At 41.5% G+C, this 27,601-nt stretch overlaps 1 protein-coding gene across 9 annotated transcripts in view; it reads right to left on the bottom strand.

The window, feature by feature from the left end:
* Nucleotides 1-1,046: 1,046 nt before the first annotated feature.
* Nucleotides 1,047-27,601, bottom strand: part of MAGED1 (MAGE family member D1) — a 63,465-nt gene continuing 36,910 nt past the window's right edge. For 4 of the 9 annotated variants that reach the window (XM_038587462.1, XM_038587461.1, XM_038587460.1 and 1 more), the window contains 12 exons: nucleotides 7,313-7,386; nucleotides 5,851-6,567; nucleotides 4,537-5,205; nucleotides 4,349-4,412; nucleotides 4,033-4,112; nucleotides 3,769-3,860; nucleotides 3,461-3,540; nucleotides 3,325-3,367; nucleotides 2,999-3,061; nucleotides 2,095-2,209; nucleotides 1,462-1,847; nucleotides 1,047-1,256 (listed from right to left, as the gene is read on the bottom strand). In XM_038587462.1, the coding sequence (XP_038443390.1) occupies nucleotides 1,470-1,847; nucleotides 2,095-2,209; nucleotides 2,999-3,061; nucleotides 3,325-3,367; nucleotides 3,461-3,540; nucleotides 3,769-3,860; nucleotides 4,033-4,112; nucleotides 4,349-4,412; nucleotides 4,537-5,205; nucleotides 5,851-6,567; nucleotides 7,313-7,386 (2,375 nt within the window). In that variant the 3' untranslated portion in view covers nucleotides 1,047-1,256; nucleotides 1,462-1,469. Of the gene's footprint in view, nucleotides 1,257-1,461; nucleotides 1,848-2,094; nucleotides 2,210-2,998; nucleotides 3,062-3,324; nucleotides 3,368-3,460; nucleotides 3,541-3,768; nucleotides 3,861-4,032; nucleotides 4,113-4,348; nucleotides 4,413-4,536; nucleotides 5,206-5,850; nucleotides 6,568-7,312; nucleotides 7,387-7,918; nucleotides 8,203-17,823; nucleotides 18,033-27,601 lie in introns of those variants that run through there. The other 5 variants (XM_038587457.1, XM_038587458.1, XM_038587465.1 and 2 more) reach the window with 4 other exon arrangements.

Genomic DNA, 27,601 nt, shown 5'->3' with positions numbered 1-27,601 from the left:
ACCCTGGACACTGTCCCTTCCCACTCTCGAGACCTTCCCAGGAGGCTAAATTACCTTTGCTCTTGCTTTTTTCTACCCTGGGAGCTCCTGTTTCTGCCCTTGCCCACATGCTTAAGTATCACCAAGCCTCTGAGGAATTTATGGCCTAGGCCTAATTTCATCCTCAGAGTTCTAGTGAAGACTTCAGTAGCTCAAGCCAGGTCCTTGTTCACAGTAACACTGAAAGGCAGTCTAGCTTTACATAAAACCATAAAACCTTGCCCGTCTTACTTTCTCAATTCTTATTCTCTAAGCGATAAAGATTCCTTTCTCCCTGCAGGAGGAGAGAAGAGGCCAATGTGAGGTTTCCTTCACTATCCATAAGAACTTGTCTCTGTGATGAGGCCCTGGTCCTGTTGTGGGGGGCAGGGCAGGGGGATTGTGAGGGCTTTCTAGAGGGACAAGTTCCTGGGTAGCATTTCCAGAGATGAAGGGGGCCCTATGAGCCCATCTCTTTATGGGCAATGTGACTAGGAGTATGAGATCTTCCTTTTCACACAGGAGACTCCAGCACCTGGATCACAGTGTTCTCTGTTCCTCCTCTTGCCCCCATCCTGGAGTTGTTTCACTTTCCACATACAACCAACACCCTAGAATCTCAGGAGATGCATCACCAGAAACAGTTATCTTCACTCCCCTTCAACCACCCACTCTCTGGACTTTGTCATTAACTGGGGTTCCACCTCCTCTGCCTTCTTAAATTCAACTGTCTGACCACCTACACCCTGTCTCTCATCTCTTTAAGCATCATCACTCCAGGACTCCTAGCAGCCTATCACATGAGTTCCTGAGGTAATATTTCTAAGGTAAACTATACTGGTTCTTGGACCTCATTAACACTTGTGTTCATTACTTCCTCCTTTGTTTTCCAATCCATTAACGGAATCTACCCATATTTTTACCAATTGAAAGCTAATCTGCCCCTCAGGCTAGAAGTGAGGCGCTCTCTTTCCCATATAAACAAGTCAATCTCTCCCCAATGTGTTAAAAACAGAGAGCACACGTAATTCACTTTGCAGTTTCAACGTTTATTTCTGATACCAAAACTTGACAGCACACAAGGGGAAAAAAAGCAACAGACAAGGAACAGCAAATAAATTTATCTTGCATGCCACTTTCAGTCAACAGGATGTGGCTCTCTAGATAGCTGTGTTTAGAAGGAATCTGAGGCTTCAGCCTCACTCAGGGGAAAGACTATTGCAACTGATTAGCAATATCTGTGAACATAAGAAAGAAAAAAACCCAAATAATCAGTGATATATATCAAATAGTAAGAAATATACCAAGTATATGCTTCCCTATACTTCCCTCACCTCCCCACCATGGGTTTTCTAGGACTCCCAGGTTGTGACATAAACACATTCCCATGGACCCTGTATCTCCCGATAACCCTAACTGCCCAAACCAAAGTGATATACCTACCCAACATCTCACTCAACCCAGAAGAAACCAATGGCACCAAAGTTGGCAGCAAAGTTGGTGCTGGCTGTACCACCAGGGCCAATAATGGGGCCAGTGAAGGTCTGAGGAAATCGGGAGCGGGCATTCTGGTGGTATCTGGCCCAGAAGGTAAATGGGATTCTAGACCAGGGATCGCCAAAATCTCCTTCCTCATCCCAGGTCAGCAGCTCAAATTCAATGTCATCCCAGCTCCAGGGCCCAGATACGGCCTCATCTCCAATCCCCATGCGGGTTCTCGCCTCAGCCCGGGCCTCAGCCTCAGCTGCAGCAGCATCCAGAGCATCCAAGGCCTCATCTGCAGCCTCCATGAACTGTGCAGTCCAGTCACGAGGATCTCTTTTCTGAACCTGAGATGAAGAACAGAAAATAGAAAATAAAACAAAACCCGTAATAATGGGAGTTAATATTTATGAAGCACTTGCTATATATTTAGTGCCCTACTTTGTGCTACTATTTACGTAACAGCAACAATCAATACCACCAGTAATGCAGTACCACGTGCAGTATCTAAGGTCTTATCCCTGCTCTGGACCCTTTCCAGCCAGCCACACCTCATCTTTTGACCTATCAAGTCTGGAGCAGTTCCTCTATTACCTCTGCAATGAATCTCAGCACTTTCATCTTGCTAGTTTCATGGTAGGAACGGAGGCCCCAGAGGAACTCATACTCAGGAGGGTTGCTGTTGGGCACTCGTCTGTAATCCAGGTACCTTAGAGCAGAAAGGTCTTTGTTTCTACCCAAGAAAGAACAGTAGTCCAACAATACATAATACTCTATTTTGATACCCCCAATTTCAGGTAGCAATCCCACCCAGATAGTAGTCCAACAATGCATAATACTCTATTTTGATACCCCCAATTTCAGGTAGCAATCCCACCCAGACTCATTCTTAAACCTAGCTTAATTATATTCTTTTTTAAATTTATTTTTTTAAAGTAGGCTCCATACTTGAGGCTTGAACTCACGACCCTGAGATCAAGACCTGAGCTGAGATCGAATCAGACACTTAACCAACTGAGTCACCCAGCTGCCCCATAAACCTAGCTTAATTATATTCTAATAGTCAGGCCTTCAAATTCCTGTACCAGTGCTTCTACATTAAGCAGTCACCTAAAACTGCAGGGTGGCTTATATAGGGTCATAGAAAGGGCAACACTTAATCTCTCCCCTTGTGTCACAGCTCTAGCTCCATGTTCTTGTAATCTTGTTATTGAGCCACAGTTGGCCCATTGCAATGATTACTATGCAATGTAAACCTCAGCCTTGGAAATGTCTACTGTGGGTATAGTGGACAGACTTCACCTGCAAGATAACTATAATACTGCAGAAAAATCCAACCACAAGCAGGGATACTCAATAAACACTTCCAAGTATGTATGTGTTTTTCTATGGGGATATATAGGTATAGTGTAAGAAATGAGCATAGTAAGGACTGTCTGAGGCTGACTAGCACACAGAACTCATGAAGACCAGAAAAAAACCCTTAGACATCACTTACTTTTGTTTTACAAACTCATAAGTGAGAAGTTTCCTCAGATCTCCAAGAAGAGGATGTCTCACACTGATAGTATAAAAAAAAGAAACCCATAATCAAAGACTATGACATTGCCCAAAGAAAAGAAAAGAGCTTTCTAGTGGAGATCAGAGATGAGAGGAGAGGCATAGAGTTCAGAACTATTTGCCCATCCACCCAGGTCACATCCTTGGGCTCTGGTACCTCCCCAGACCAATTCCCTATACCACCAGGCTGATGCAATCCTGGGACCATCCTCTGTTGCCAAAGGATGATATGAACAGGCAAGAGATGAGAGAGCCCAATCATACCCAGGACGCAGTCCCATCTTGCGTAGTGCCTCCCAGAGGACAGCTGCAGTGGGAGGCAAGGGGAGAGACAAGGGATGGAAGATGAGCATGGAAATCAGGTGGTAGCCAATCCCCAGCTGCAGGTCCAGCCACTCACCTTCACTGGCACGGTTGCCATTCATGAAGATAACGCCCAATATCACTAAGAGGAGACCCAGCTTGGGTGTGTCTTTGGTCCTAAAAGTGTACAAAAAAAGATATTTTCAGCAGCCATTTGTATGAAACAGCTCAGGCAGCTTATTCATCTAGCTTCCCCAGTATTCCTCAGCAAAGGGCTATTTCTGCCACAGTCCCGACCATGACCTGGTATACGACCCTGAATCTTGGACCCCGAACTACTTGATGCTCCCAGGGAAAAAAAGCACCACTGAGAAAGGCAATGTTCCACCTCTTTTCCCATCTTACGTTCCCAATATGCCAGCCAGGGACTCGGGGGTGCTGATGAGAATATACAGGTGTTCTTCTTTGTCGATCTCCTTCAGTTGAATCCCAAATTTCTACATGGACAAGAAAATGGACTGTGAAATTACAAAATCCAGCATCAACTACCCATGCTCAGTTGCTTACCACCCTGTGAGTCTTCAGCTCTAAATTACCAGTAGGAATCCCACACATCTTTGATATCAAAATCTTCCCTCATTCCTGTGTTCCTCAGGGCTGCCTTCTCACCTTCTCCAGGACAAAGCATGCACGTTCAATGATTTCTGGATAAACATCAGTGTATTCACGGATGATATCCCTCAGCATTTCTGTAGGAGAGAGAAGAGAGCACCTGAGCTGAGCAGAGGCCACAGAGCTACATCCTCTTTGCCAGGCCTGCTAAAGGGAACACAGTCAGGACCCTCAAGGATGAAAAATGAAGAATCAGCCATGGAAAGGGGATTAAAACCATGGAAGGCGAGGGGACATATAAGCAAAGGGATGTCCACAGAGCATGGGGTGAGGGGAAGGAGAGTGTGCTTGGGGGAGGGCACTGGATGCCTACCTGAGCGCTTAATGGGCACCTTGGTATAATCTTTAAGCATCAGGTACTTGACCAACTTATTTGCCTGGAAGGGGAAAAGGAAATCATTAAATTTATTGATACTTCAAGAAAACTTGATTGGATTATAGATAGAAGGCCAATAAAGACAAAAGGAAGAGAGGAAAAAGTGACTGGGAATAAGTTCTTACTCTTTCCTGAAGAAGGGCCACATCTCGGGGCTGTGAGGCACCCAGGTTCTGTGAGGCACGTGAATTGGGAGAGGGGCGCAGGTTTGGTGAGGGCCGCAGGTTCTGCCAGTCAGGTGGAACTGGCCAATCAGTGGGGATCCAGTCAGGTGGGAGTGGCCAGTCAGTGGGAAGTGGCCAATCAGGTGGTAGAGGCCAGTCAGGTGGTAGTGGCCAGTCAGGAGGGCCCTGCCAATCTGGAGGACCCTGCCAGCCTGGTGGGTTCTGCCATCCAGGTGGGGTCTGCCATCCAGGTGGATTCTGCCAGGCCAGTGGGTTTGGCCAGACAACTGGACCGGGCCAGACAATGGGGTTTGGCCAGATCACTGGATTTTGCCAGATCACTGGGTTCGGCCAGATCACTGGGTTCTGCCAAGCAACCGGGTTTTGCCAGGCTGGTGGGGTCTGCCTAGCTGGGGGACTCTGACGTGCTGGTGGGGTCTGCCTGGCTGGCTGGTTTTGCCAGCCTGATGGGTTCTGCCAGGCCAATGGGGTCTGCCAGAGCACATTGGGGGGTGCGCCAGGTGGGTTCTGAGTGGTAACTGGAACAGGTGCAGACCTCCACGTCCCTGTAGCCAGTGGGGCCCGCCTCTGATCCCCATTGCTGTTCTCGTCCACATTCAAGTTATTAATCTGCATCATCAGAGAGAAGGAAAGTCCAGAGTCACCAGTTGTTTCTGTGTCCTCACCCTATCTATTCCAGGAAGGCCCTCTAAAACCCTCACCTGTAGTGACAGCCTGACCCACTAGTCAATGGTCACCCTGAGTCCTGGGCTTGTCTTTCACTGTCTTCCAGGCAGGAGTTTCATCTCTGAATCAGGCCAGGAGCAACCCAAGGGTGGGGCCTGAGGCTTCTCCTCTTCCTATGTCCAACACTGGCTCTGCTTGTACCACCCTGGACAAATCACTCAAGTCACTCACCTCTCTGGGACTGAGTTTCCTTCTCTGTAAAACTGGGACTATTATCCTTAGCTAGTAATACCTTGAAGATTTAATGAGGTAACCTGTGTGAATATGCCTAGCTCAAGACCTAACACATGGTGGCTATTATGAAAATGTAAACTGAATTACATAGTGTACATATTACCTGTCCATGTCTCATCTCCCCATTAGTCTGGATATTCAGAGGGCAGAAATTATGACATTCACCTTATTATCCCCTACAACCTAACTCAACACAGGCCATTACATATGTATGCTTTGTTTTGTGGAGAACAAATGAAACTCAGAGAAGAAAGGAGAGAGCCCAAAGCAAAATGAAGCTAGCAGGGATCTCACCTTGCGGGTCCTCTTGCCCCGAATTATAGTCCTGGACTCCAGATTCTGAGCAGGGGAACCATCTGCTGATGTCTGTGCAGCTGCACCATCAGATTCAGGGATACCTGGGTTGGTCTCTACCTCAGTCTGGGAAGTGGCCATCTTGGCTTGGTTAATATTCTGGGTCTGGGTATCAACTGTTGGGGCCTTAGTGGTGTCATTCCAAGCCTTAAAGGCTGTCTTAGGTTGAGCATTAACCATCTCAGTGGCACTGAGAGACTGAGAGAAATTGTAGGTGGCATTTGGGCCCACCTTAGTAGTGGCATTCTGGGCCTTAAAGGCCATCTCGGACTTGTTAGCAGTTAATTCACTGGTGGTTGCTGCCTGGGAAAAATCATAGGCAGCATTTGGGCCCTTTAGGGTGGCATTCTGGGACTTAAAGGCTGCCTTAGGTGGTACATTGGGCATCTCCTTGGCATTAAGAGCCTGAGAGAAATCATAGGCACCATTTGGGCCTTTTGTGGTGGCATTCTGAGCCTTAAAGGCTGTTTTGGGCCTAGTGGCAGCTGCCAAAACCTGAATATCAGCCATCTCACTGGATGTTGGGGGCTGTGAACTCTGGGCACTAGCATTCAGCCCAGCTGCTGTGGCCTGGTTGGTAGGTGGAGCCTCTGAGATCTGGATGGCCTCCATCAGGGTCTGCATAAGCAAGGTGCTGTCTTCTACGGAGGCCTCAGCCTGCAAATACAGCGGGGGGGGGGGGGGGGATGGGGGGTGGGAATGAAATTTCTGGGCCTCCGAAGTAGAAGCAGGAGGGTAGGGGGAGCAGTGCTGGGAAGGTACAGGCAGGCGGATGGTGCAAAAAGGCTGAGGCACAGATCTAGACCACCAGCAAGGGGCGATGGGAGGCAGAGTGGTAACAAAACGTGTGGTAGGGCTGGAGTGGGGCAGGGACTAAGTGAGGGGTGGGGCGGAATGAATAGTGGGGAAGAAGTAGAATGAAGGGAGCGGTGGGGGTTGATGGAGGAGGTTAGAGCAGAGCAATGCGGTGTGCGGCAGAAGCTAAGGGCGGACGCGAGGGGAGCCAGAGCAAGGGTGCCGCCTCGAGGAGTTGAGGAGAATAAGGGGGGGGGGGTCTCAGCGGTGGGGAATGCAGAAGAGAGGGTGGCGGCCGGAGGTTGGGGGAGGGGGTGGCAGACTGCTCTCTCTACAAGCGTCAGGACTGAGGAAAAAAATGGTTCCTTACCCAACCCGCATTCTCTGGATAGACTGCCCTCACTATTAACAGGGTCTCCCCTTTCTCTAAGCAGGGATTGATGGCTGAAAGGGGACGCCCCTCCCCCCCGATAAACCATGGGAATTTGAAAAGCGATGGAGTCTAGGCATGAAGAGGGCAAAATCAGATCGAGGGTTTTGGGCGGCCAAAGGGGCCCCAGGGAACTATCGGCTAGGTAAATAGTGGGGTGGGGAGTGAATATCTCACCTGGAAGCCGAGGAGGCCCGCACCACAGTCCATTTTCTGAGCCATGGCTCCAGTCCCTCTGGCAAGAGCAGAGCCTGGGTGGGGGTAGGAGGAGCTGGGCGTTATACTCCAAAGGGCAAATGCGAAGGACTGAATGGGGGGGGGGGGTGTCTGGGATTTGACTGTGGGGGCGAACGAGGCGCTGAATGTGAGGGGAACCGGTTGGATCAGAGTGGGAAAAGTGAATGGATGTCAGGATGGAGGCTCTGAATCCTGAGAAGCTACTGACCCGGGAGAAGCTTCAAATCGGGATTCGGAAAGCCAACAACAGTTCTGAATCTAGGGGGAATGGGTTGGGACGCGCATATGGTAAATTGAATGGAGGTTTCCAATCAGGAGGAATCGTATGACAGTACAGATTAAGCTCGAGAAATCTGTGGAGATTTTTAACGATGGGAGGGGTTCGGAGGATGAACAGGGGTTCTGAGTAAGGGAGGATCGGGTGAAGGGTGTGAATGGGGATTAGGGGAGTGGAAGGGGAATCAGAATCCGGGGTAAAGGGATTGAAATGAAAAATGGGTGGCCCGCACCAGGGGGCAGATGCCCTGTCTGGGGGCTAATTCTCACCTTGCCTCAGGCCCCAACCCCAACCCCCTCGTTGCCTCCCTTCTTCACGACTCAGAGGATCGGGATTGCAGTGTTCGGCTCTCCGCAGCCGCACCCTCTCCTTGTCCAGGAGAAAATGCCAGCGCGGCAGCTAGGACGACCCCGCCTCTCCGCCTAATATACCACCCACCGCCTCAGATAGTTGTGCGCATGCGCAAGAACTGACCGACCAAATAAAAGTCCCGCCCGCTTTCCCAACAAAAGCTTCGTCCTTAACGCCATGGTGCGCATGTGCAGTGGGAGGCAATCCCGCCCCTTTGCCAACACACCACCCCACTACCAACCAGGTCGACAGTACACCACGGCCCCACCCCCCTCCACAACATCCCCTCCCCCAAACAGATGCGCTGTGCCTTTAGGTCCCACCCCTTGCCCACACACTGGCCCCCTACCTTTTCCGCAATGCGTCTCAGTTCTATCCCTCCCCTCTAGCGGCCCCTCCAGTCCTGTCCTTTCGTTCGGCAAGAATCTCCACCCCCCGCTTAGCAACACTTAGGTCATTAATAAGGAGGTGTCCGTGTGGGGTCTCTAACTGCAACAAGTGCTAGGCTCCCGCTAAGCTCTCCGACTTTGGGACCCAGGAGAAGGAATGGCCAGAGAGAATACGTTGTAAGAGGTAGAAAAAGTGTGCACCTGCCACATGAATCTGTATGATCTCTCTCAACAGATCCCAGGGTCATAAACATTAGCTTCTTTCGTGCCCTTTGTGCAGCTCCAGCCATGCGCATATTTTTTGCGCAGGTGAGGAAGGGAGGGAAGGGAACAGCTTGACCACCACAGCGCAATCTGTGCTGGGACTTGTCTCTCACAGCAGCCCTGGGAGGTGGATGTCAGCATCCCCATTTTACAGGTCAGGAAGCCAAAGCACAGACACACTGCATGAACCAGACAAGGCCACAGAGCCAGTAAAGAGCAAATGCAAAATGTGGGCCTTGGAGTCTTCTTGACTCCAAAACCTATGTTCCACTAGTGCTGGCCTGGGAACTGAGGCACCCTCTCCTCTCCAGTTTGAGCGACAGTTCCCACACATACACCTCCCCTGCACTGTCAACACCTGTCCCAAACAAGCAAGGTTTGTGTTCTCCAAGACCTAAGCTCATGCTCTGCATTTAGGTGTACCCAGATAGAGATTCCTAGTCCCCACCCCCTCTATATGGATACATCCAAGTGTGGGAATTGTTCCTTGGGGCCCATTCCCTGCTCAAATTGTCGGGTCTCCCCCCCTGAGTGGCATGAACACCGCTACCCCTGAGGCCTTCTTGGTGCCTGCTTGAGCAGCCAGGACAATCAGGCAGTTGTGTGCCTGAACCATGGCAAACCCTGATTCTGTGTAAATGTTTACCCTGGTTCCTTCCAGGCCTTGCGCCTCAATTCCTGGGACAAATTGCTGGGCCGTTCTATCCCTCGCTGTGTGAACTGACTCAGGTCATTCCACTTCTCTGAGCCAGCTTCTCAATACAAAATGGGAAGCACAAATAGCACTGCCTGGAGTCCAACCGAAGGACACACATGCTGCTGTGCTTCCAGATGACTGGAGACTCAGACAGAAAATCATATACAGATGTGAAATGACTCAAATTGAACGGATACTTTCCAAAAATACAAGGCAGACCTTGGTACATTTCACATTTGTTCTGGCAACAGCTCCTGCCGGGAGTCTGCATATGAAAGAAAGCTAATACTAGGAAGGATGGCAGCATTTGGTCCCCAAGGGCCAACATCAATTCTGCCTGGCTGGATGACTTTCCTCATCTGTTGCATAGCAACCTCCCCTGTCAGCTGCCTGTTTTTCCTAAGCACTTCCTCTGTAAAATGTCTGCAGTGGGACGTGATCAGACTCAGGAAAGGAGGTCTGAAAACACCATTTTATATGCTACCTGCTTCTGTATCTGTATCTCCAGTCTTGACTTGGCCTATGAATTCTAGATCCATAATTCAACTGCCTGCCTCACTTCTGCAACTGGATATTCCTAATATGTTCAAATCTAACAGGTCTCAAACTGATTCCTTTGTATATATCCTCTTCCTTACCAACGCTGTGTTTCTCCTTTAGTTATGTCACTCTCTCCCACTTAGAATAAAACCTTTTAGGGAGATGGATTTTGGTTTTATTCATTGCTGTATAAATACCCTGTACCTACAATGATACCTGGTGTATTTTATATGCTTATAAATGTTTGTTAATAAATGGATAAATCACACTATCCACCCTATTGCTCAAGCAAGAAAACTGACAGGTATTTTTTCTTTTTTCCTTCCTGTGATGAATTCACTTACTTTTCCTTATACAAACAATGCATATTTGTCATTAAAATTAAACATTGGGGCACCTGGGTGGCTCAGTCGGTTGAGTGTCTGACTCTTGATTTCAGCTCAGATCATGATCTCAGGGTTTTGAGATCGAGACCCCAGTCGGGCTCCGCACTCAGTATGGAGTCTGCTTGAGATTCTCTTCCTCTCCCTCTGTCCCTCCCTCGCTCACATACACTCTCTAAATAAATAAATCTTTAAAAAAATAAAAATAAAAATAAAAATTTAAGCATTATTTTAGAAATTAAGTAAACATCACTCCAAATGGCACCGACCTGAGATATTTGTTAAGATTTGATGCTACCTTTTCATGTAATACTTGGTGCATATATATGCTTACATAAATGGGACTATGTATGCCATACATATTTTAAATTGCATTCTTTTGCTTACTTGCCTCCCACTCCTTTCTTCCACTTATACCCTACTCTGCCAAACATGCATTTTAACAACCATTTTTGTATCTTTCCATGTTCAAAAAGTCATGTTATTTTTAACCATTTTACAAAAATTAAGATCATATACACTTTAATGCATATTTATTTAACACTAATCTATTAATTCTTTTACATTGCTGCATAATATTCGATGATAGGGATGTCCCATGATGTAGTCAATTATTTCACCACTCATGGCCATTTTAGTTTCAAGGTTTTGGGGAGCACGTACATACAAACAACACTGAAATAAAATATTCGTACATATATCCTTGTATTTTATGCTTCATGTTTTTCATTCCTGTGACACTAGATTCCCAGGACTAAGACTGACATCCTCTACAGTGCTTGGCAATATAAAAACTTTTTCCAACATTTTGCCAATGTGATGTCGGTTTTATTGGCTATCTCCTGTGGTTTTAATTTACATTTTTTTAAAGATTCTATTTATTTATTCATGAGAGACACACACAGAGAGAGAGGCAGAGACAGGCAGAGGGAGAAGCAGGCTCTATGCAGGTAGCCTGACATGGGACTTGATCCTGGGTCTCCAGGATCAGGCCCTGGGCTGAAGGCGGCACTAAACCGCTTAGCCAGCCACCCAGGCTGCCCTAATTTACATTTCTGATGTAAGTAGTGAAACACATTCATATGTTAATAACGGAACTTCTAGATTTCTTTTGTAAAGTAATTGTGCAAGTCTTTTATCTATTTATCTTGTGTTGTCTGTTTTTGTCTTATTTTTAGGACTGCTTTACTTTATATAGTCTTACAGATACTTATTGAAAACTAGATCCACCCTACATTTCAATTATTTTTTTTCACATTTTAGTAAGGGAATATACTCTATATTACATAATAGTTCAACTGCAAAAGCCTTGAGGGCCAGATATTCACTTTTTTACATTCCCTTAGCAGCCAAGAGAATGTGATCTAGGATTTACCAATGTGGCAAGGTCTTGAAATCTACTCTGGGATTCAATGATTCATTTGATTCACTAGAAGGACTCACAGAACTCCGAAAAATAGTTATATTCACAGCTATTGTTTATTACAGTGAAAGCATACTGATTTTAAATCAACAAAACTAAAAGGTACATAGGTAAGACTCCAGGAGAAACCAGGCATATGCTTCTGGTTGTCTTCTCTCAGTGGAGTTGTATGGTCGTGCTTCAATCTCCCAGCAAGATGTGGCAACCAGGGAAGTTTGCCTAAGCTGGAATTTTACTGGGGATCAGTCAGGTAGGCACGGGACACCAGCGTGGCTGACCTTAGCTACTCAACCTCCAGGCTTTACAGAGGTACCACAAGGCCACAGGCCCACTATAAATCACACTGTTAACAATCTAGTATGGCCCAAAGTTCCAAGCGAACCAAAAGGCACTCTAATCAAGCAGGATATTCCAAGGGCTTGGAGATTTTCCCCTGGGAGTTTGTCAAGAGCCAGACCTATCTTTAGAATGTGTAGATATTTTCTGGAAATCACAGGGTTTATAGAGCCCACACACCTGTGGAGTCAATGCTTTTACTGCATAAATAATCACAACTCCAACCTAACACTTAGTCTGAGTGGAGTGATTCAGAGATGCGATGAAGGAATTCATGCCATATCTGTAGTGGTGGGAGCAGCAGCCAGAAGAAAATCCAGTTTCTAGGAGCAGTATTGGTAGCAGGACCACGGGCAGCTAGTATCCAGTGTTCACTGGTGGCAGTAATGGTAGCCACCCAGCTAATAATTATGGCATGATTTTTGAAATAACAAATTATTTTATTAATTCTACTTTAGAAATGTTTTAACTTTTTATTTTGAAATAATTATAGATACATAGGAAATTGCAAAGATAGTACAGAGAAGTCCTATGTACCCCTTCAACCACTTCTTCCAATGGGCACAGTTATAAAATTATAATACAATATAAAAACCAAGAAACGACATTGGTATACATACATAGTTCTATCACATGTGGAGTTTTCTGTAGTAATCACCACAGCAATCAATATCCAGAATTATTCCACCTCCACAGATTTCCCTGTACTCCCCTTTACACTCACATTCATCAACCTTCCCTCCACTATCCCTAACCCTTAGCAGCCATTAATGTGTTCTCCATTTTTATAATTTTGACACTTAAAAAGGTTATAAAACTGGAATCACACCATTTGTCACACTGACTTTTTTTTCACTCAGTATAATGCTTGTGAGATACACCCAAACTGTTATATGTATGTATCAATGGTTTGTTCCTTTTTATTGCTGAGTACTATTCCATGATATAGATGTGGCACAGTCGGTTTAACAATTCACCCACTGAATCATATCTGAGTAGTTTCTAATTTTGGGCTATTATGAATAAAGCTGCTATAAACATTTGTCTACAATTTTTTTTTCTGTGAACAGAAGTTCTCATTTCTCTGGGACAAATGCTCAACAGTGCAACTGCTGGGTATTACAGTAAGTACATGTTAGTTTTATAAGAAACTGCCAAACTTTCCCAGAGTGGTTGTATCATTTTTCATTCTCATCAGCAACGTGTGAGTGATCCATTTTCTCCAAATCCTTGCCAGCATCTGTTGCATTTTTTTAGCCACTCTCATAAATGTGAACTAATAACTAATTGTGGTTCTAATTTCCATTTCCCTAATGTCTAATGATGTTGAAGATTTTTAACATGTACTTATTTATAGTCATCCATATATCCTCTTTGGTAAACTGTTTGTCTTTTGCCCATTTTCTAATTCATTTTTCTTCTTCTTTCTCTTTTTCATTTCTCTATTTCTTGCCTTCCGATGAGCTAAACTTTTTTGTAGAATTGGGCTATTCTATTTGTACCCCTCCAAAATTCATGTTGAAATCCAAACCTCACCATAGATGATAGTATTAGGAGGTGGGCCTTTGGGAAGTGCTTAGGTTGTGAAAATAGAGTTCTCATGAAAGGGATTAGTGCTTTAGAGGCTCCAGAGATACTTTTAATCCCTTCCACCATGTGAGGACATAGTGAGAAAAGGCCAGCTATGAAAAGACCCTCACCAAATGCAACCATGCTGGTGCCTTGATCTTAGGTTTCTCGGTCTCCAGAACTGTGATGAATAAATTTGTTGTTTATACCTAGTCTGTGGTATTCTATTATAGCAACCCAAATGGATTACGACAAAGTCTATTTTATTTATGTTTTGAGATATCTATATATATAAAAAACCACTGAGCCACCCAGGTGCCCCCGGGCCTTCATGGTTTCTAATGAGATGTCTGTTGTCATTGACTTGGTGTTCTTACAAGTAAGGTATCATTTCTCTCTCTGGTGGCTTTCAATATTTTTAATTTGTCTTTAGCTTTCAGAAGTTTGAAAATGATGCGCCTTGGGTGTAAATTTATTTGGCTGTATCCTTTCTGGAGTTCACTCAGCTTCTTAAGTCTATAGGATTATGCTTTTTTCCAAATTTGGGGAATTTTCAGCTACTTTCTAGCCCTTCTTTCTTCTTCTGTGACTATGACAAGTATGTTAAATTTTTTGTAATAGTCCAACATGGGCTTGAGGCTGTTTTTGTTTTTCACTTTATTCTTTTCTCTTGGTCTGATGGAATAATTTCTATTCCATCTTAGAGTTCACAGATTCATTCTGTCATATTATTCTACTGTTGAAGTCATCTATTGAGGTTTTTCTTAAAGTTCATTTATTAGATTTTTCAGTTCTTAAGTTTCTTTTTGACTTGTCTTTATACTTTCTATTTCTTTGGAAGATGTTCTGTTTCTTTGTTTAGACTTTCTCTTTTTCCATTTGTTCTAAGAATGCTCACAACTGCTCACTGAAACATGTTTATGAGGGACGTCTGGGTGGCTCAGCAGTTGGGCATCTGCCATCAGCTCAGGGTGTGATCCTGGAGTACCGGACTGAGTCCCTCATTGGGCTCCCTGCATGGAGCCTGCTTCTCCCTCTGCCTATGTCTCTGTCTCTGCCTCTCTCTCTCTCTCTCTCTCTGTCTCTCATGAATAAATAAAATCTTTTTGAAAAAAGAAACATGTTTATGATGGCTATTTAAAAATCCTTATTAGATGATTCTAATATCTGTGTCATCTTGGTGTTGATGTGTGTTGACTGTCTTTTCTCATTCTAGTCGTAATTATCATAGTTCTTGATATAACAAGTCATTTTCAAATGAATCCTAGATATTCTGCATAGTAGGAGGATCTGAATCTTATTTAAATCTTCTGTTTTATCACATGTGGGTAAGTCCACATTCCCACTCAGCCTCCACTGACACCTGAGAGAGAAGATCTCCTTTTTATTGATGGCTAAGTGAGAGTTCCAGCTTCATATTAAGGTTTTACTGATATCAGCCTCACTGGGAGGGACCTGGGTACCTCATTACATGGTAAATGTGTATCATTTTTAGTGCTGGGTGGTGATAAAAATCTCAATTCTCCACTAGCTTCTTTTAACATGACTTCATTGGTTAGGGAAAGATGCATCTCATTATCATCTTTAGGGATGGAGATCCAGGGTCCCCACATGGTTTCTGACATTGTGGAGATTGGGCTATTCCCACTCCCCATTTGCCCTACCCTGACACTCTGTCAGGAGACTAAAGACCTCATGGGCAAGAGTGGAAGTATACAGTCTCTCGTTGGCTTTTGTTGTAAGTGTAGGGCAAGAATGGAAGTATACAGTCTCTCGTTGGCTTTTGTTGGTAAGTGTAGGGCCAGAGTCTCCCCTCTGGCATTTAGCTAAAGTAGGGAAGTTACTGTCTAAAAATTTTTTTCTGTCTTGCTATTCTATCTTTGTCTTTTAGGTATATAAAGATGTTGGGGCTTTTTATTTTTTGATCTATGTCCTTACGTGTTTCTAGTTTGCAAGCTTCCCCAGCATCTGGTTTGGGATATATGAGGCCAAAAGAAATCCCAGGGAACTCACCACCATGTCATTCTTTGGGATCCAAATTCCCTAGAGGGTATGCCATCTTATCTCTAACTTTCAAGGTCTTCTCATGTTTGGTTTATATATAATCCCCAAGGATCAATAGGAAAAAGTACATCTACACCATTTGCCCTTCCTGCTGGAAGCAGAAGTCCTCAATTCTGATGCTTTAAAAAGAAAAAGTACAACTAACTGGCATTTCTAATGTACAATCATACTATAAGAAAAATAATTTGATCTCTTATTTTACAATATATACAGCACTTATCTTGTTGTCTTAGATGATTTGCTAAAACATCAAGAACAATTTGGGGTAATAATTTCAGTAAGTAACATACTTTTCTTTTTCCTGAAATGACTTTACCATTTCCCCAATTTAGAATGTTTGTTGCTTTTTTACAAGTAGTTTTAAAAATCATATTTAGTAGTTTCTCTTCTTTTTATTTTTTATATATTTTTTTATATATAGTAGTTTCTCTTCTTATTTTACTTATTCATAATGCTTCCTCTGTCTTAGTCACAAATCTAATCCACCACCTATTCCTGTTGATTCTACTATTTTAAGTACACCTTAACTACCGTCTATTCTATCATCCTATTGTTAGAAGGGAGCATGAATAAAGAGGGAAATGGAGAAAGAAAATTTGAAGAATGAGGCAGAAGAGGAATAGATGGAAGAAGGAAAGAAAAAAGAAGAAAACAAGGATCAAAGAAAGGATGAATGAAAATACTTGTAAATAAATGGAATAATTAAGATAAGGAAAAATAAGAGTGGAGAAAGAATAGATATTAAGTTGAAACAGAAAAAGCAGTAAGAAAGAGAATAAGGAACCAGAATGCAGAAGGAAGAAAAGATGTAGAAGAGTATGAAGGGAGACAGAAGGAGAGAGATTAATAAGTAGATGGAAAAGAAAGGAAAATAAAAAAAGGAGAAGGAAGAAAATGGGGAAGAAGGGAGCAAAGGAAGTAATACGGGAGAAAAGAGTGTGTTTGAAGTAAGAGGGACGGGGACAAGAAGAAATGATGTGGAGTCACACCTCACAAATGGCAGATTTCATTCTGCAGAGAGAATGTCCACTATAAGAAGTTCCTCTTTTTTCTCCTTAAATACCCAGTTCCCTTTATATTTGGTACCCACCAAAGTGCCCAAGGTCATTTCTCACATTATGTCACTCTTAAGGTAAGACCACTGTGGTTTTCAACTAGTAAGAGCCATGTGCCCCACATTTTGAATAGATAAATTTGTTTGCAATACTCATCATTTACCACATACTTTCTGCTGCTGGTTGTTCATCAGGTATGGATGTTATCTGACATTTCAGGTATGCAGGAAATAATAAGTTTTCTTTTTCTCTGCAACTCAATTTATAAATTCTGTGCCAGTTTCCCAATCTTTTGAGTGGTTGAAACTCAATCTCCAGCAGTATGGAGTTCTCCTCATCCCTTTCTTTGGGGTTGTATCTAATTTATGAGACCTTAGTGTTAAACCATCAGAATGGGTTCCGTGGAGTCTCCTATATCCATTCTGACATTCATGTGATAGATAGCTGGTTTACCAGTGTCTATTTAAGCAGGTAGCTGTTGAGTTGAGCCTCATTCTTTACTACAAAACCCTCTTGGGGTCTCTCTGAGGGTGTCATATACCACTCTTATACATGAGAAACATTCTGCTTCTCCTATCATATCTATTGCGATGGGGCCTGTTCAACTCTGTGCGGCTGACTTTGCCTAACATATCCTTATATTCCCATGACATCCTGAGCTGAGAGAAACTATGTGAGGAAACCCAAAGCTCAAAATCCCTACGGACACCATACAACCATTTCTATCTATTTTGTAGTCTTCATCAACAAGGAGCTGGTCTTACCCAGGAAGTGAAGCTAGAAGCCACATTGCTAGAGGAGCTCACAAACCTACCTTGGGGTTTCTTCCTATCCCTGAAATACAGGGCCTAGGTTTTTTCAGTTTTCAGGAACCCACAATAGCTACTGACTCTTTGCTTCCTGTCTGCTTTTCTTCTTAACACAATCAATGTGAAGCTGGAGGCACAGCCTTGAAAAGAAGTGCTAAAAACAACAAAAGGCTAAACAAATAAAAATCAATGACTTTTCTTGGACTCGACAGAGAAATGAAGTTTTAAAATAAACCACCATCCTGAAGTCTTGAGGAACAGGCAAATCCAGAATCACAAATGAGATATACTTACCTGAAACAGAAGCCACTAGAGCTATAAACTTGTAGGAACACTTAACTGATAATTTTGACAAGATGCTGGAGGCTGAGTGTGGACTAGAGTGAAAGTGAGAAACTCCTGGGAGTGGTAGTCTTGGGGGGAGGCACACTTTCATGGGCTTTACTTCCAGGAATCTCACCAGGTTCTCACAGTGCAGGTCCAAAAAAGACACCCTTGTAGTCCTGGCAGGAAGAGGGGAAGAATCTTTGTGAATATCTTTATGAAATATGCCCAGAGCCTTCTCCATAACAAAGGCCTAATTTCTAGGAGAAAAGATTACCAGGGCCTTGTTCCCGAGCCATGGAAGAAGGACATCCTTCTCATTCCAAACCCCTCTAGTTTTCCTATCTCATCTAAGACAGGGTCACAGAGAGGGGGACTACACAAGAAGAAATATCTGTAAAGGTCACAGGCCCACTAAAACTCTGAGATTTAATTGGAATCTTACAAAACACTCTCTTTTCTCCCATACCATACCACCACACCAACAGGGGCTCCAGTATATTAACAGTGGGTTACAGCTGAATGAACTTCAAAACAAAGACTCTCTAAGGAAGAAGACTTAAGGAAGCCTAAAGTCAAGAGAGGAAACAAAATCAAGGATGCTGAAAGAATATGGAGCCTTTGGCACCTAATGCTAATGGAAACTTTAAACAAAGCCCAGTCCTAACAATATTAACATAAATCTTCACACTAGAGACCAATCTATCTATTACCTAGTATATCATGTCCAGCTTTCAACAAAAAATTAGAAGGCACACCAAAAAGCAAGAAGAAAAAGTCTGAAGAGACAAAGGAAACATAAAACTCAAATATGACAGAGTGTTGGACTTATCAGATGGGGAATTCAACACACTGTAATTAATATGTTAAAGGACCTAATGAGAAAAGCAAACAACACGCAAGAATAGATATGGGTAAAATAAGCAGAGTGATGGAAATTCTAAGAATCAAAAGGAAATGCTAGAAAAAAATCCTAACAAATGAAGAATGCCTTTGGTGACTCATTAGTAGACTAGACATAGCTGAAGAAAGCTGGAAGGTAGATTAAGAGAGACTTTCTAAACTGAAAGGTAAACAGGAAAAATAATTTTTTAAAAAGGAACATTTAAGAACTGTGGGAAAATTTCAAAATATGCAGCATATGCATAACTGGAACACAGAGGGAGAAGAATGAAGTGGAAGAAATATTGCAAATAATAGTGGCTAAGAATTTTCCAGAATTAACAAAGACAACAAAGTACAGATCCAGGAAGCTCAAAGAACATCAAACAGGTAAATATTAAAAGATTTACACTGAGGCACATTAATACTCAAAGAGAATTAATGCATAAGACCAAAGACAAAGAAAAAATCTTGAGGGGCACCTGGGTGGCTCAGTGCTTGAGCGTCTGCCTTTGGCTCAGGTCATGATCCCGGGGTCCTGGGATCGAGTCCCACATCAGGCTCCCCACAGGGAACCTGCTTCTCCCTCTGCCTTCGTCTCTGCCTCTGTGTCTCTCATGAATAAATAAAATATTTTTTTAAAAAAAGAGAAAATCTTGAAAGAAGCTAGATGAAAAAAGTTTCTCATTTATAATGGAACATGGTTAAGAACTAAAAGCTTCTCATCAGAAACCATGCAAGCAAGAAGAGAGTGGAGTGAAATATTTAAAACATTAAAGAAAAAAACCCACTGACCTACATTTCTATATCTAGCAAAGTATCCTTTAAAAGTGGAAGAGAAATACTTTCTCAGACAAACAAAAACAAGGAATTCATCACCTTTAGATCTATCCTACAAGAAATGTTAAAAGATTTTCTTGGAGCAGAAGGAAAACAATATATAGCAGAAACTTGTAATTACATAAAAACAGGAGCATTGGAGAGGGGACAAATGAAGCTTTCCTTCAAAGAGGAAATCAAAACTGCAATGATAGGGGAGCCTGGGTGGCTCAGCAGTAGAGCATCTGCCTTCAACTCAGGGCGTGATCCCAGAGTCCTGGGATCGAGTCCTGCATTGGGCTCCTCGCAGGGAGCCTGCCTCTCCCTCTGCCTATGTCTCTGTCCCTCTCTCTGTGTCTCTCATGAATAAATAAAATATTTTTTAGAAAACTGCAATTATAGATAATTTGGCGTGCTTTAATCAAAGGAAATTTATGCGATACATTTCTCCATTATTGCATGCAACACATAAGAGAAACATTTCAAACATAAACATATATCAAAAATAAAAGAATGGAATAAATTATGGCATACAATAAACAAATGATGTATTAATATCAGACATAGTACTTTAAGGCAAAACATTTTAGATGAAAAAGTTCGCGGCATAATATAAATAATACACAAATCATAATTTAACAGATATGCATGAAGAAATACTAAAACCAAAATCATAGAGGAGTTAATGATAGAATAATCATGCAAAATAATGGGTCCTTCTTGAAATTTCTACATAGGTTCTATACATTGAGACCCAAACATAAAACATTATGGTGCTTCCTACTGGGTATCTACCCAAAAAATATAAAAACACTAATTTAAAGGGATATACGCTTATTGCAGCACTATTTACAATAGCCAAATTATGGAAGCAGCCCAAGCAATCCACTGACAGATGAATGGATAAAGATGTGATGTATATATACAGTGGAATATTAAGCCATAACAAAGAACGAATGGAGCTAGAGGGTATAATGCTAAGCAAAATAAGTCAGAGGAAGACAATACAATATGAATCCATTCATATGTGCAATTTAAGAAACAAAACCAACAAGTAAAGGAAAAAGAGAAAGAGAGAGAGAAACCAAGAAACAGACTACAGAAAGCAATTGATGGCTACCAGAGGGGAAGTGGGTGTGTGTGTGAAATAGGTGACAAGGATTAAAGGTGACACTTAATCATGATGAGCACTGAGTTGTGTATAGAATTGCTGAATCAGGGGCATCTGGGTGGCTCAGTGGTTGAGCATCTGCCTTTGGCTCAGGTAGTGATCCCAGGGTCCTAGGATCAAGTACCACATTAGGATGTCCATAGGGAGCCTGCTTCTCCCTCTGCCTATGTCTCTGCCTCTCTGTGTGTCTCTCATGAATACATAAATCATAAAAAACTTTAGAAATTGCTGAATCACTGTATTGTACACCTGAAACTAATATTATACTGTATGTTAACTATACTGGAATTTAAAAACTTAAAAAATTTAATAAAAACATTATGTTGCCTCAAAATGCGCACTACAGAATTCTTAAATCCTTCTTCTGTGTTTTTGGGTAGAAGTTAACTTGATTTATATATGTGCAAGTATTTTAAAAGAAATTTTAAAGTATGCCTACTAAATGCTATGCATTGTGTAAGTCCTGGGGAAACAATGATGAGAAAAAACACATTTATTACCTGTTTTCAAGGACTACTGGATTTCAGTCAAATATGAACAAAACTTAGTCCAGTTAGACCTGCACAATTTTGAGATATTTTTATTGAGTTTGTGATGCCAATTTGCACCATAAGAGAAGGCAAAGTGACCTCCCAAGATTATATCAAATGATCTTGGCATAAACTTAAATAGGTTACATCTTCCTTCACATTGAACAATTTCTTATTCCCTTCCAATTGATTCCTCACTCCCATCACCACAGCAATTAACATTTCATTTAGGGAGAAGGTTATCAGAAGAAACAAGAGGAGGAAGCCTGCAAGTAGAACCTCTATGCAGTTTGAGGGTGTTTGTTTGATATCTCATCAGATAATTGTACCACATGGGCTTTTGGTATCTTATGACTTGGAGACCTGTCATTTGCACTGGAAAATTCACAGGTATATCTGAATGTAAATGTTCTTAGATACCTGGGATATGATTTAGCTCCACAGGTGTCCTCAATGTTTAGCATCAATATAAAACTTATAAACCACCTAATTTGAGAATCATGAAGCATTAACAACTATAACGGATATAGACCTGGACTTAAGTCATCACATACTTGAGCTTAAGGCATTTTCTGATTTCATTTAATGACACAAGAATCATCTGAAAAACACTGAAAAGATGGTCCATACCAACTCCAACATTGCACATACACCCCCACATGCACAATGATACATACACTGCATCTGAAATTTTTAGAACATAATGTTATATAATAATTATTCTGATAAAACATTTTCCAAGATATTAAAAAGCCTTTGCAAACTTCTTTATAATTATATAATATCCCATTATATAAATTTATCTACTCAACTAATTAACAAAGGTGTAGTTTCCATTTATTTTTGTTCATCAGATTATCATTGTGGTGATTTTTCCCCACAAAGCTCTGTGCATATCTCCAATTACTTCCTTATGATATATTATTAGAAATAGAATTACTAGGTCAAGGGGGTATGAACCATTTTAAGGCTGTTATTCAATACCAAAATGCTTTCCAGAAAGTTTTTACAACACTAGTAATATAGAAGAGTTCTCATGTACCCTTGATCATATTAAGTATTTGCTTTAAAAATATTAGTCTGGTTAAACAAAATATTTAATTGATTTAAATTGTATTCATTTTGTGATTAATGAAGGGGAACACACTTTCAGTGTTTTTTAGTCATTTCTACTTCTGTGAGAGTTTTTTAAACATTAAGGATATTAACTTTATGTCTATCATATTCATTGCAAATACATTTTTTTTGGTTTGTGGCTTGAATAAATAAATAAATAAATAAATATAAATAAATAAATAAATAAATAAAACCTTAAAAAGAAAAGAAAAGAAAAGAAATAATAGCAATCAATCTTGCTCGTGAATTCTTGATCTAGGATAACCTGCAAACTATTACTTTCTTTTCCACTGTCATTTCCTCCATTTTTTAGAAAAACACTAGGGGTGTCCTTACCCATTCAAAACCCAAGTAAATATTCATTTTTATGGAAAGTAATTCAGAAATGCATACTTATGCCTAAAATAATCTATGCTTTCTCAGTAATTTACCTATGAAACTTTGTTCTTAGCTGGAAATCAAAATATCTAAATTATTCTGATGTTTAAACAATGACAGAAACTTCTTTTATAGCATGAAGAAAACACAATACAAATTTAGCAGAATATTGAATGCGACTTTTAATATTGCCTCAAAATTTTAGTTAAAGCCACATAGCTTAAAAAAAAAAAAAGACACCAAGTATCTCCCTATCCTAAAGGGAGCCACCAAGGAGTTCTGAACAACACATTCTTACAAGACTTAGTCAGAATAGCAGACTAGTCACCCTACTGATACATATTTTATCCCTTCTCTGACCAAATGTGCTTAAGAGACCAGGAAAAATGAGAGAATTCACAGTGTTATAAGTCCTTGTCTTATAAGGAGTGGTCTCCCTCCTTTGTCAAGGCCATGAGAGGAGAGATCCAAAGAATCACTTATAGAGTTTGGGGAAGCCTGCATAGGATAAGAATAGAGGGAAGTATTTTAACACATTTTGGATATTTAATAGTTTCTCTCCAGATTGAAATTTCTGATGGTTACTCAAGTTTGACTCACTCCTAAAGGCTTTTCAACATAGACTGCATTCCTATGGCTTCTCTTCACTCTGTATTCAACTATACCAAATTAACATTTGAACTCTGGCTGAAAGATCCATGATCATTACATTTATAGGGTTTATCTCTACTGATGAATTTTCTGATGTTAACAAAATCAGAAGCCTGGCTAAAGGCTCTTTAATGCTCTTTAGATGTGTTTTCTCACCATCATAACCTTCTTGGTGACCTGTAATCTCTGAAATTGGGTAAAGTTAAGATCCTGTGACCCACACCATAGGCTGCCTATCCTATGTATGGGTTCATCCTCATGTAGGACAGTGTCTGAGATTAGAGCACGATTATTCCAACATTTACTATAGTCTTGGAAGCTCCCTGGTTGGGAGCCAATCCTGTATCTATCCCAAGCCTTAAACATCTATCCTTTGAAGGGACGTTAATCTGTCTCTTTAACTTTATACTCAAGTATAAAGATTTACCCTTGATATATGTGGTCATGTCCCCTGTGATCCAAAAATCTTCAAACCCCTGATGTTGAATATGTTTCTCATTTTGTTCAGACTCTTCCTTCTCATCTTGATAACAAAAATTTTAGAAGTACAACTGTCACTTATTATCTGATACTTGGCAGTACTAAGGAAACCAACAAGCTCAAAGGAGAAGAGAGGAGAAGGAGAAAAAAGGAAGAGAAAAAAGGAAAACTAAAAAGGAAAGGATTATCTAACAAGTCTCCACTATATAGCTTCTTAAGAGGGAAGCCAGGGACTGGATTTACCCTCCAATCTGAAAAAAAGAAAAACACTACAAAAAAGGACAAACACATGAAATCATTGTTTCTAAGACATTAGACACTAGGCAGTAAAAAACCGTGATCCCTGAGAGATTGGGAGGGGGCAGGGGAATGAGGTGAGCTTTAACAATTTGGATGTTTCCAGCTCATAGTGCAATGAAGGAGAATGCAGTCAGAGCCCAGAGGTTTTCCTTCGTTGAGGTGACAGATGACATCAGAAAGACCAAAGCAGCTAGAGGTCGGAGAACAGAATACCAAGAAGCAGAGAACTGCACTTAAGCAGAATTTTGAAAAATTTTGAAAGATGCCATAAAGTATTTGGCAGAATACTGATCAGTTAATGCATAAAAGTAAATTACCCAAAGCTGGAGAAAGAACCACTTGAAAAGATTAGAGGGAACAAGTGTCAAAAGCTCAAACAGGTCTGGGGGATCATGCCTCTTCCCGCCTGTTCCTACCATCCACAGCAGAAAAACTCTTTAATTCATGAGGCATGGGCTATTCAGATGGGACTTGCCTCAGTAGTCTGGGATAATTAGTTTTATGGAAAACATTGCTGTGGTCCTGCCTAAAATCTTAAAAGCAAAACTCAAAAAAGATTTAATTGCTTCCAAATAACTGCATCTCATAGTAAGTGTCAAGAAGATGTATAATAATACAAAGATATCTAGCACCAAAAGGCAAAAAATTTACCAAAATTTCACCAAAATGTAAAGTTCAAAAGGTAAAGTTCGTAATGCCTGGCATTCAAAAATGATAATAATAGTAATAACCAGGCATGCAAGGCAGCAGAAAAATGTGAGGGGGTAAAAATCGATCAATCCAAACTGACCCACAACTTTCATATGTGTTATATTTCGCAGACAAGCTCATTTAAAAAGTTACTATAACTGGGGTGCCTGGATGGCTCAGTCAGTTAAGAATCCACTCTTGATTTCAGCAGTTCAGGTCATAATCTCAGGGTGGTGAGACTGAGCCTTGCCTCAGGCTCTACCACACTGGCCTGCTTAAATTAATCTTTCTCTCCCCCTGCCCCTCCCTCTACTCCCTACAAGTGCTTTCTGTCGCTCTCCCTAAAAAGTTACTATAACTGTGTTCCTTATGTGCAAAAACCTAGAAGAATTGTCATATTAAGTAGAGAAATGAGACATTATTAGTAAGGTACAAATCATGTCTAGTAATAAAAATCATAATATTTGAAATGAATTTACTGGATGGAATTAACTAGTAAATAAATTAGTGAACTTAAGACATAACAGCAAATATTCTAAATGAAATAAAATTAAAATACAAAAATAAACAGCACATTAAGTGCTTTTTGTTCATGCCATTTCCTCTTCTGGGAATACTCTTCCCCCATCCCAACCATCCATCCATCCTTCAACCAATCAATTCTGAATCTACATGAGAGACTTCTAACTCTGGGAAATGAACAAGGGGTAGTGGAAGGGGAAGTGGAAGGGGGGATGGGGTGACTGGGTGACAGGCACTGAGGGGGGCACTTGACGGGATGAGCACTGGGTGTTACATGTTGGCAAATCGAACTCCAATAAAATATATATATAAATTCTGAACCTACCTACCTTCTGGTCTCAGTTCAATTGTCACTTCCTCCTTCGTTGGCCTTCCAGAGTAGGTCAAACTCTCTTTAAACTATAACACTTATTACAATGTCAATCTCACAAATATTTGGGTCTGTGATCGTCTGTCTTAAATTAGAAGACAGTAGCTCCATGAGGGCAGAGAAAACATGTTTATTTTTGTTTGCCCTGGTATCTCCAGCATCTTGAACTATGCCAGTCTTATAGTACCCCTGTACGCTGAATCCTACCTATATCTGTTACCTCTGGGATTTTGATCTTTTAATTATACCCTCTCTCTCATATCTGCAACCACTCTTTCCTGGCTATATCCTACCTAGCATCCCTTCTTTCTTATTAAATAAACCTCAACTTTTATTATAGGTGACAACGTTCTCAGCTGTAAACTTACATTTCCCTGACCCCCTTGCAGACAGTGGTAGCCATATGTGTCAGTTCTGTTCAATGGATGTAAGTGGAAATTGTTGGGTAAGATCTTGGGGAAAGCTCTGTAAAAAGGAGACTACTTCTACTGACAAGGTATTTTGTTCTCTCCTCTTCCCTACCTTCCTACCTGAGACAGACATGATGGATAAAGTTGTATAAGGCATCCTGCAACCACGAGGCACCTGAAAGATGGGAACCACATGCTAAAGATCATGAATCAAAAAAGTATGTGTATGTGAGGGGCCTGAGACATTGATAAAATCATGGAGGTCCTGGACCTCAATCCGTTGGATTTTAGATAAGATAAAGACACTCCCTAATCATGTTAAACAACTCATTTTCAGATTTGTTAACATGAAAAATTTCTCCTGCATGTACACAGTCTTTAACAGACTATCTCATTCACAGATGATTCCCTCTATGACTTACAATGTCTATGATTTATGACTTATGATCTCTACACACTGTCCCAATTCTCCAAACTATCCCACTAGCATGCACACTACTCTATTACTCCCATTTCTGCACATACATTGTTCTATCCTGTACTATTATACACACAATGTCCATACAGTACCATGACTCACTGTCAAATACAACTAGTTCTAATCAACACATACCACTGCCACCCCGTCACACCTATAATCACTCAATCCCTAGACTATCAGTGTCTAACACATTCACAATCACATAGTTCACAACCCCACTATAAAACCTTCATCATCTTCCAAAACTTTCTCACATGCTAATGCCATCTCCCTATTATATACACTCACAACCAATACCTACATCGCCTCTATTATCACATACATAATTTTCCTGTTCCTCACTGACACCTGATACTCTGCATTTTCCCATATGCTTCATTCAACAACCCCCCTCAGGCATTCATGATATCCACACTCCAAATTATCATAAAACTTTTCCATTCCCCCTTATCACACATACTCACTGCATCTGTCTGCTCCCGAAAGTAAATATACTTCTCATTTCCCCCAGCATGACACATATACAAACACTAACCCTATCACTTCCACTATGAATCTTCTATCATTACTTAAACTTTCCCCATTACACCATTTACGTCCTCCTATGACCACTTGAAATATCCCTCCACATTTTTACACACAACAATCCCACTTTCTCATTGTGTCCTTTAACACTACTCTCTCCTTTCTTACTCTCTCACACAACCATACACATGCACACGCACAGTTCTCATCTTCCACAGTATGACATACTTCCCGTCCTTAACTACCATTATCACATACATTCTGATGTTGTCCTGTCACTATCATTCACATTGCCCCCCTTCATTTTCAGTGATTTCAGACCATTCTCCCCCATCATTCACATTGATCCCAATGTCATGATTATCACATATATCTTGCTTGCCCATATCACTCCCACTATCCCACTGTCACTCAATACTCTCC

The sequence above is a fragment of the Canis lupus genome, chromosome X, assembly GCF_011100685.1.
Source record: "Canis lupus familiaris isolate Mischka breed German Shepherd chromosome X, alternate assembly UU_Cfam_GSD_1.0, whole genome shotgun sequence".
Classification (NCBI taxonomy): domain Eukaryota; kingdom Metazoa; phylum Chordata; class Mammalia; order Carnivora; family Canidae; genus Canis; species Canis lupus.
This window is presented reverse-complemented; position numbering and strand designations above follow the sequence as displayed.